Below are 11,168 nucleotides of genomic sequence, written 5' to 3' on the forward strand. Positions count from 1 at the left end.
TTTTGTCTTATTTAACTTTGAAAAAAATAAAGAAATGTATGTCTTATATAATAGGCCCACTTTATACAAGAAACTATTAGGATTTCAATCTTAGTACACTCTAGTTCAAGTAGTGGGGTTTCGAATAAAACTTTATTTAGAAAAAAAATATATGCAAAATCGTGTTATTGTGCAAATAAAACATGCTCACATGAGTATAATTAACATTAATATTTACATCGGAGAGGATCAAGATGAAAAAAAAAATTACTAACAAACATATTCTAAATAGAGAACGGAAATACAACAAAATTGACTGCGTAAGAAAAACTGTAGTGCCGTTGCTTCCCATTACTAATCATTTTCCAAGAAACCTATAAAACTACTAGTAAAAAATAAGAACCAAAAAATGAAGGGCCTGTTTGTTTGCGTTTTCGTTTTCGTTTTTCACGGTTTTCAAAGTAAAAAAATGAAAACGGGTGTTAAAAACGTGTTTGGTACAATTTTTTTTAAAAAACAAAACCAAAAACATTTTTGTCTTTTTGTGAAAATCAGAAAACGAAAAAAAGGTATTTTCATTTTCTCGTTTTCGTTTTCTGTTTTCTGAAAAACGGATTTCACTTTTTTTTTCTTTTTCATTTTCTTCCCTATTTTCTGAAACCGTTTTTGTATTATATATGTTTATTTAATATATTTATTTAATATATTATTATTTAATATATTTAATAATATTATTTATTTAATATATTTAATAATATTATTTATTTAATATATTATTATTTAATATATTATTACATGTTTTCAAAAATTAAACTACCAAACGCAGTTTTAGTTTTTTTTTAAAACTGAAATCAATCTCTAAAGAAAACTATCAAACGTATTTTTAAAAATAATTTAAAAATAAAACTAAAAATATTTTCATTTTTATTTTCGTACAAAAAATAAAAACGTTTTAGAATCAATTTCAAACGTAAAAAAGAATAAAAAAGCAAAAAAAGCGAACAGATCTACTGGCCACTTGGCACTATCTCCCTCTCTATATTTTTGAACAAATCTACCCAATTTTTTAAAATAATGTATTTTCCGTTGATTTTGTAATAAGATTTTTGTATAATTTCCACCACACGCCCTCACTGTCCCTCGTCGTAGCGTCGTCTACCTCATTTCATTCATATCTCTTCTCTCTCTCTCTCTCTCTCTCTCTCTCTCATCCACCTATATATACAAGCCCCCCCTCTCTCTCTCTCTCTCTCTCTCTCATCCACCTATATATACAAGCCCCCTCTCTCTCTCTTCCACCTATATATACAAGCCCTACAACTCCTCGACTCTCTCATACTTTGTTATCCCTCTCACCGCCAAAAAACACCTTTGTTTATCTGTCTATTTTTTTTTTTTCGTTTTCTTTCAGCTATGGGGTCGGCGATTCTGCCAGATCTCGGGACCGAGATTCTGATCCCGGCGTGCGCGGTTGTCGGAATCGTGTTCTCGCTGGTGCAGTGGTTCCTGGTCTCCCAGGTCAAGCTCTCGCCGGCGGGGGAAGCTCAGAACAACGGCAAAAATGGCTACACCGACTACCTCATCGAGGAGGAGGAAGGCCTCAACGACCACAACGTCGTTCTCAAGTGCGCCGAAATCCAGAGAGCCATTTCCGATGGTCTCTCTCTCCTCTCTCTCTCTCTCTCTATCTCTCTCTGTTCATACGTATAATATACATATAATATCTATATCTAACTCTTGAATTTTTTGCCGTTTTCGATTTGGTTTAAAGATTGAGTTTTTCGGTTTCTGGAAGTTTTTGGCTCCGAGATTTCGGCTAGATCCGACGTCGTTTTGTTTGTTGCGCTTTCATTTTCATGATTATTGACCAAGTCACGAGCTGATTTCTGCTTAGGGTTTCATTATCTTTTTTTTTTTTAATGGAATGTGAGGTTTCATTATCGTTTAGTTAGGTTTATGTCTTAATGTTAGCATTAGAAAGATGTATTTTTAATATAAATTGTTCAAACCTGTTTTGTTTTTTGTTTTTGTTTTTATTTTAATTTTGATGATAAATTTTTAACACTTTATGCTATTATGATTAATGTTGCGTAAGATGAACCGCTGGAAAGCTCTATGCACTATCATTTTTTATTTTATTTGAATTTGAATTGATTTTATTTTATAAATTAGATTTTAGATCTGATTGTTGCTGTTTCTGGAACCAGGGCCCACACACTGTTGATTGTTATTTTTATTTTGTAATCAACGTTGAATCTCATTGTTACTGTTTCTTGTTATTTTTCCTCAGAATTTCTTCAGATCTAGTATCGAATTTTCTTGAACTAAATAGTGTTCAAAGTACTGCACATGGGTGTGGAGAATCACACTAAAAACTTTGTACACTATGACATAATTGGTTTCTTTATACGCTATTCCGTTATTGGGTATAGCTATGCTGTTTCCTATTCTTAAAAAAAATAAAAAAATAAAAAATAATAAAAAAAACCTCGGTTCGTTTTTGTTCTGCTTTTTATGTGCGAAGTTCGTAAGTACCAGTTCTATTGTACGAAGTTTGTGTTTTGATTAATACTGCGTCTGGACAGATTTTTTAAAATAATACTAGATAGAATTTATTGATTTTGTTGCCTGACCAACTTGACAAGAACTTCTAGTCAGTATTTTAACTGCCTGCCTTTTTGGCCTTACTGGATCTGAATTATTTTCAATAATACTCGACAATTCGATGTTGGACTTTGGAATCTATATTGTTATAGCTGTTTATTGCTTTCTAAGGATTTTTATTTTATTTTATTTTTGTCACATATAGATCTCCTTAGGAAGTTGGAACTAGTTGGGGCATATTTTGTGTTGTTTACGAGGAGTTCATTTGTTGTTCCTTTTTCAGAAGAAATAATCCAAAATTGCTAAATTTTATATATTTTGGCTTGGTAGTCATTGAAATGTTTCAAAATTACTAGGCAACATTTACAAGATATGATTGATTTGGGAAATAAGATTCAACTCTAAGGTTAATAATACACTTACACTGAATTTTGTCATTTTCCTTTTCAGGATTGATTTTGTCATAAATTCATTAGTAATGGTTCATTGTACTTATGGTTTGTGGCTGCACAAATCTCCTTGTCTTGAACATGAAAAAGTCTCCTCCTTTGTGCGGTGAGGATTGAGTTACACTGACTTTTTGATGCACGAATGTTACAGGAGCAACTTCTTTCCTTTTCACCGAATATCAGTATGTTGGCGTTTTCATGGTGGCTTTTGCAATCTTGATTTTCCTTTTCCTTGGCTCTGTGGAGGGATTCAGCACGAAGAGCCAGCCATGCACATATGACGCAACAAAATTGTGCAAGCCAGCTCTTGCAAATGCTATTTTCAGCACTGTGTCCTTTCTGCTGGGTGCCGTCACTTCAGTGGTTTCTGGTTTTCTCGGAATGAAAATTGCTACATATGCAAATGCCAGAACAACACTTGAGGCAAGAAAAGGAGTTGGCAAAGCTTTTATAACTGCATTTAGGTCTGGTGCTGTTATGGGATTTCTCCTTGCTGCAAACGGTCTCTTGGTTCTTTTCATTACTATTAATCTCTTCAAGCTCTACTATGGCGATGACTGGGAAGGTCTTTTCGAAGCTATTACTGGCTATGGGCTTGGTGGATCTTCCATGGCTCTCTTTGGTAGAGTTGGTGGTGGTATCTACACCAAAGCTGCTGATGTCGGTGCTGATCTCGTTGGCAAGGTTGAGAGGAACATTCCTGAGGATGACCCAAGAAACCCAGCTGTAAGCATCACCACTCTCAGTGTCGCTTCTAGATTCTAACATTTTTGCTTCGTCCCATATTTATATCTGTATTTTCATGCTGTCAGGTGATTGCCGATAATGTTGGTGACAATGTTGGTGATATTGCGGGTATGGGATCAGATCTCTTTGGCTCATATGCCGAGTCCTCTTGTGCCGCCCTAGTTGTTGCTTCCATCTCCTCCTTCGGGATCAATCATGAGTTGACTCCAATGTTATATCCTCTCATCGTCAGTTCTGTTGGTATCATTGTGTGCTTGCTCACTACCTTATTTGCAACCGATTTCTTTGAGATTAAGGCTGTGAAGGAAATTGAACCAGCACTAAAGAGGCAGCTGATCATTTCCACTGCTCTGATGACTGTTGCAACTGCTATTGTTAGTTGGATTGCCCTGCCACCTTCCTTCACCATCTTTAACTTTGGAACACAGAAAGAAGTAACGAACTGGTGAGCTCTTGTTCTCTATTTTAGGGATATATTTTGCATAAGAAAATGGTGCTCTATTCATGGTGTATTATTTTTGAAGTGTTCGTGCAATAATTGGTGTTTATAAAAGCATCGGATTCTTTCATGTACCAAAACCTTTTTGAACTTGCAGGCAGCTTTTCCTATGTGTCGCCGTCGGTTTGTGGGCTGGGCTTATCATTGGTTTTGTGACCGAGTATTATACTAGCAATGCATACAGGTATTTGTTTTGTTGGTATTAAAGTATTTCTCATATGTCCTGTTCTGGTGTCCGATAACTTTTAAGATTGACTTGCTTTTAATAACATGTAGCCCTGTGCAAGATGTTGCTGATTCCTGCCGTACTGGAGCTGCTACTAATGTTATCTTTGGCCTCGCATTGGGATACAAATCTGTCATTATTCCTATTTTTGCTATTGCAGTCAGCATTTTTGTTAGCTTTAGCTTTGCTGCCATGTATGGTATCGCTGTGGCTGCCCTTGGAATGCTGAGTACCATAGCAACTGGATTGGCCATTGATGCATATGGCCCAATCAGTGACAACGCGGGAGGCATTGCTGAAATGGCAGGCATGAGCCACAGGATCCGAGAGAGAACTGATGCTCTTGATGCTGCAGGAAACACCACTGCTGCTATTGGAAAGGTTTGAAAATTTCTCGTGCCAAGTGCTGCTCACTTTTTTTTACTTGTTACAATCCTATCCTATGTATAATTCAGCAAGCATAAGTTCTGTGGGTCATTACTTGGATGCTAGTGTCCATGATTATGTTCTTAAATTTTTTTTTCCTTCTAATTATGAGTTGACAAAAGTTATTTGTATCTTAATAAGAGCATAAATTTGTCCTCAATTGTCACTATAACAAATGAATTATCTTCAGTTTGTCTTCGACGGAAGTCATTCATGTACGTGCAAGTGGCATGAAGGGAAACTCTTACCAGAAGACGATTGTAGCTAATAGATTTCTTGTCCTATTTTTAGGGTTTTGCTATTGGTTCTGCTGCCCTTGTATCCCTTGCCCTTTTCGGTGCGTTTGTGAGCCGTGCAAACATCTCAACTGTTGATGTGTTGACTCCAAAAGTATTCATTGGTTTGATCGTTGGTGCAATGCTTCCATACTGGTTCTCTGCCATGACAATGAAGAGTGTGGGAAGCGCAGCTCTGAAGATGGTTGAGGAAGTGCGCAGGCAATTCAACACCATCCCGGGTCTCATGGAGGGCACTGCCAAGCCAGACTATGCCACCTGCGTTAAGATCTCAACCGATGCCTCCATCAAGGAGATGATCCCACCTGGTGCCCTAGTGATGCTCACCCCCCTCATTGTTGGAATCTTCTTTGGCGTGGAAACCCTCTCTGGTGTTCTTGCCGGATCCCTCGTCTCTGGTGTCCAGGTAAGACTATTAATTTGCTTGACAATATCTGTATGCATTTGACTTGAAAGGAAGCTATTCATATATTGTTCATGAATTGACAGATTGCCATCTCTGCCTCCAACACTGGTGGTGCTTGGGACAATGCCAAGAAATACATTGAGGTAAGCATTTCAGTTAAATTCTAGGATCGCTGTTTTATTGGTAACGATTTTGGTATATAATAACTCCATATTCTATTATATAATAGGCTGGAGCTTCTGAGCATGCGAGAACCCTTGGTCCCAAAGGTTCCGACCCACACAAAGCAGCCGTCATTGGTGACACCATCGGTGATCCCCTGAAGGACACATCTGGGCCATCGCTCAACATTCTTATCAAGCTCATGGCTGTCGAGTCGCTTGTGTTCGCGCCTTTCTTTGCGACGCATGGTGGCCTGCTTTTTAAGATCTTTTAAGCATTTGACGGTCAGGCACTTGACTCTGAAGAAATGGTTCAATACTCTTTGCTCTGTTTGTGTGTCCTCAAGTCCACATCTCAACCCTCTCCATTTTTCTTTCTTTGCTGACCCCCCACCTCTTTTTATTCACTCTCCTCTTACCAAAAGATATATTTCGTCTGTTAAGTCGTGTTATGTTATAGCTTCTGAAGAACAGTGTCTTTCAAGGTTGAATCAACCCAAGAAATTTTCCCCTTGTAAGGGTCTGAACATGATCATGATGACGATGATAAATTTTTGTCGATTTCAAGAGCCGGAGCTCTCTTTTTTATTTTTTTATGCGCAATTTTTTTTCTCTAAAAAAATGAATTTTGATTTTTGAGCGTGATCTGTCTTTAATCTTACTGATCTGATTGCTATTATCTGGGTTCATTGCCCATCGGACTAATTTTAAACAGGTTTGTCAATTCTAATTGGTTAAGTACAATATATACATGTATTGAAAATGAAGTGCATTTTTTAGAGAAGCAGATGATACATAGATTTTACAGCAGTCTACACAACAGAAGTATTCAATTAAAAAAAAAAAAAAAACACGGTTAACCATAAAGTAGCCCGCCACCAGGCAAGGGGAACTTCCTGTTCAATATTTCCAATAATATCACCGGAAATTACAGAAAATAACCTGCTTTTGAGACGTGTCGAGAATATGGTTTTTTTTTTTGTTTCAAGTTTTTATCATTGATGACAGCTTCTAGAACTTGTGACTAAACATTTTGGATTTCTCAAACCATGTTATTCGATTCAAGAATGTAATTTGAGAAGAGTCACAAGCTTGTAAGGTTCACCCCTTCCCTACCCGTCAAGCACTCAACCATATGAGGTCAGAAGAAGCCTGGGAGTTTCTTTTAGGCTGCACCCAAGAAATCCATATTTATTTTGACATGCGCATCAACATTAATACTACGTTTGGTTCATGGATTAAAATCATAAGATTAGAATTATTTTTAATTTACGTGTATTTTTTGTGAGAATAAATACTGTAGCGAATTATGAACCATTATTCGAATCAGGGTACGAATTTCCCAACTAAATAACTCATAAATCAATCATATGCAAATGACGTTTACATTTTGACAAGTCAAATTCTATATTTGAAATTTCGTTGCCATAATAAAAAGGCTCTGTTATTTTGCACCTCAACTTTTCATCCGTGGATAAATTAGACCTTAACTTGTTTAATTTTGGCATTTGAGGCTTTTTTGTTGTTCGTTAATTAAAATTATGCCATCAGTTAGATTGCATTGATGAAATAAGGTTCTCAAATGTCAGAATTAAGTGGGTAGAGTCCAACTTGTAAGTGAAGAAAATTTCAAAGTGCCTTATATAAATTAGCTTAAATCAAATAATTAAGAGATTATTAACGCTAAGAACTTTTAGTTTACTCTTTTAGTGGGAGGGGAAACATGTCATTTTCATGGTAAAGCCTATATGCTCACTCAATGAAGTAACTTTCAACTATATTAATCCTTTAGAAAAGGTTAAAAAACATAAAGAATAGAAGAGGTGAAAAGAAAGAAAGAAATGTTAGCGTTTATACCCTTAGGAATAAATGTAACGATGTTCTTGTTGGTTACCGAATCGAATTTGGATGCGGAAGCGTGGGGGAGGCGGATCGTGTATAACAAAAATTTTCATAAAATCTTTGAGATATTCTATAGATTATATTAATTTATGCATGAATAAATTAATCACATTAATTTATTTATTAAGAACTCAATCACGAATAATACCTGGCGGCCGATTAGGATGATAACTTGAGTTCTTTGACCTCGAACAATCCTTGCTCCAAAGCTTTGTGTTTAGAAAACCAATGTCTTTCACGTCAATTCCTAGAATCCACGAAGACGTGTGTGTGGGCACACATGAGACAAAACGGGTTAGAATAAACACTCGAATTTCCACAAACACCAACGCATGCATGATGTGGATTTTTTTTTTGGAGAAAAAATTTTCCTTCTCACTCTATAGAGAAATTTGGCCACCTTATTCAAATTAGGGCAGAAAAATTGTTTCAAAAATTGTCTAATTGTCTCACGCAATTTTCTATCATTCTCTTATTTATAGAGTAGAAGTCAAACTTCTAGAAAGAATCCAATCTCTATCTCCAAGATAAAGCTTGTTAATTATCTCATATTTTAATTTGGAACAAAATCTCCTCTTTTCCTTTATCCATTATGGCCGGCCATTGTAGGGGATTCTCATACCTGTATAGGCGCCAATATCCATTAGGGAAGGAAGAGAAAATCATCCTTGATCCTGTAGTCTAATTTTGACTCAAATTCAAATTCCAATTTAAGTCAAACTTAAATTAATTTGAATTTTAAATTGAACAACTTATCAAATAAGTTTAAATGGATAAATCTAGATTTGTTCAAATTCAAATTTAAATAATCACATTATTTAAATAATAATTAATTCTCAATTAATTATTTTTGAGTGTTTAATTTTAGAATTCCGTAATTCTAAAATTCCCATTTTGCCCTTTGTGTCGTGTAGAATTACTAGGACAACGCAGGGACTAATGGACCTATAATCCTAAGCTCCAATAAAATTAATAATTAATTAAACACTTTAATTAATTAATTAATTCTATTAATTCCAATAGTTATTCCACTATAAACTTGGAATTAAACTCTCGAAATTATAGATATAAATTACTTCTAAACTGTGAAGTGTCCATTCGATATAGTCACTGCATATAGATCGATCCTCCATAAATAATTCATAATTAGAGCTAGGTAAAATCTGTTAACCTCTCTAATTATATCTTTATCCTTGAGTACCATTGATTCTCTAATGGACAGTGATTCATAAAACACATTCATGAATCGGAGCTCCTACTGGTCCAAGTACCGAATCAACCCTCAAGAGAATTATTTATCTATTTCTTTCTCAAGAAGGAATGAATTTCATCTCGTATAATAACATTCTCGGCTACCTACTTCATCACGTCTCCAAAATACAAAGAATGGGATTCATGATCTCAGAATCCGTACCGAGTAAATCAAAAGACACAAATCCATAAATAGGAGTCTGTTAAGAACTCAGGATTAAGACCATTCTATATATGACTATCGGTAGACTCAATTAGAATTTCTATACTTAACGGAATTATTAGAAATTCATATTGTGTCTGTGTCCTTGTTTCACATAATCTTATTATGCGAAATACACTCATTCAATATCTCGCCATATTAACAGTGCGGATAACACCGTTCCATTATAAATGGGAATGAAATTTATTAATAATGTTTTAATTAAAGATTCTGAACTTTAATTAAATTCACTATGAACATTGTTTTTTTATTATTATCCTTAAACATTATCCTCTCGTATATAACACTTATATACAATGTTTAAGGTCACATAAATAATCATGAAATTTTCATTGATATTCATAAATATATGCACATAAAATAATGAATAAACTCTTTTATTAAATAAATAATAAATATCCTATTATATCTCATGTTTCTAGGACACCATTCCCAACAGTTCTTTGAGACTTAATTATTAATAAAGATTTATTTATTTCATATATATATGTATTGTCCTCTTTATGTTCATGTTAGTTGAATGTATGATAAGCAAACTAAAAGTCTGAGACTGTCATTCTAAATCTTTAGGTCATGCATGTAATGTGAAAAACATGCGGAAGACAGGAATCTAAAGATGATAGTTTAAATCATATGATCCACAATCGAGGGAATAAAGTTGGGCGCTTTATTCATGTTAAGATTGTTATGTTGTCTACTTCCTAACGGAGACGGCTTGTCTTGGACATTGGAGGTGGGACTCCATGGATAGAGACGTTGATATATTTTCCAATGGTGAAATCTATATTGGATCGGACCAAAGTTGAATTGTTTTAATTAATAAATCTGTTTGAGTAAAATAATTCACTTTTGACGAATTATATGTTGTCATCTTAATCCTAAGATGGATAATGAACCCGTATGCTTGACTTGTATCCTTTGATGTAGTAAAGGGAGACATCCTGACATTATGTAAAGGTACGTTTACCGGTACATTGAGGGTATGACTCGTGTATGCGTAAATTCGTTATTTATAGATAATGGAATCCATAGCTCCTATAAAGAGTCAATGATATCCTATTATGCATTATCAGTGGATTAAAAAATATGAGCGCTCGGCCATTAGACTACTATATATTATATAATGGTTTACTGTTTTTAATGGTACGAATAGTGGTTTTCCGATGGTGTGATAATGGAACCTAAGATAAATATAATCGGGAAGGTAAAACGGAACTTGACCTCCAGTTGATTATGGATATCCTATGGGGATAATATACTAATATATTGAGTCATGGACTAGTGATTACGCCCAAACGTGTACAAAAACAAGCGGTCAATTGTAGTACAATTTGAACGGTCGATCCCACAAGGAAGTGTTAAATTGAACAAGAAATGATTAGCAAATAAAAAAAAGCGTTAGGAAAGTAAGCAATCAAACAAAGAAAAAGAATGAGTGTTTTTAATGATTTTATGAACAATTTAAAATGGAGAAAATTCAATAAATAAAAGTGGTAAGGCTTTGAGAATCCTCCATATGCTTTGTTCACCTATTTGGATTTTGATTCATAAATTGACTCAATTGAAAGTTTCACATCCCAAACAAACAATCAGAAAATAAATATTTGAAGAACATATGAATTAAAAATGTATTCGAGTAAATAAAATTCTAACATTTAGAATTAGGAAAAATTATCTTATGAGAAATCCAAGAGCGACAATATACCGTTGGCAATAATGCAGTAAAAGACTACTCATAAAATAATACCGATCAATATATCATATAATGCAACAATCACATAAAAAAAGCTTGACTAGATTTATATGAGAGTTGACAATAAAATATATTGATAAGAAGAAGAAATATGATAAAAGAAAATTACTTACTCAAATGTATAAAACTTACAAACCATTAGAGAATAAAAAATCCCAATAAGTTCACTACACATATAAGATCATCTCTAGCCTCACCTAAATACTCTAGCCTAACTTGCACATAATTCCCATAAAATTCTAAAAA

General features: G+C 34.5%; 1 protein-coding gene across 1 annotated transcript; it reads left to right on the forward strand.

Annotated features, from left to right (window-relative positions):
* The first annotated feature begins 1,219 nt into the window (after window positions 1-1,219).
* Window positions 1,220-6,386, forward strand: LOC21407647 (pyrophosphate-energized vacuolar membrane proton pump). The gene is made up of 8 exons (XM_010098702.2): window positions 1,220-1,636; window positions 3,184-3,758; window positions 3,845-4,224; window positions 4,376-4,462; window positions 4,555-4,885; window positions 5,222-5,632; window positions 5,716-5,775; window positions 5,862-6,386. Exons 1-8 carry the CDS (start codon window positions 1,393-1,395, stop codon window positions 6,066-6,068), a joined length of 2,295 nt encoding a protein of 764 aa, XP_010097004.1. The 5' UTR covers window positions 1,220-1,392; the 3' UTR covers window positions 6,069-6,386.
* The last annotated feature ends 4,782 nt before the right edge of the window (window positions 6,387-11,168 follow it).

Source organism: Morus notabilis, unplaced genomic scaffold (assembly GCF_000414095.1).
Source record: "Morus notabilis unplaced genomic scaffold, ASM41409v2 Scaffold203, whole genome shotgun sequence".
In the NCBI taxonomy this organism is placed as follows: Eukaryota; Viridiplantae; Streptophyta; class Magnoliopsida; order Rosales; family Moraceae; genus Morus; species Morus notabilis.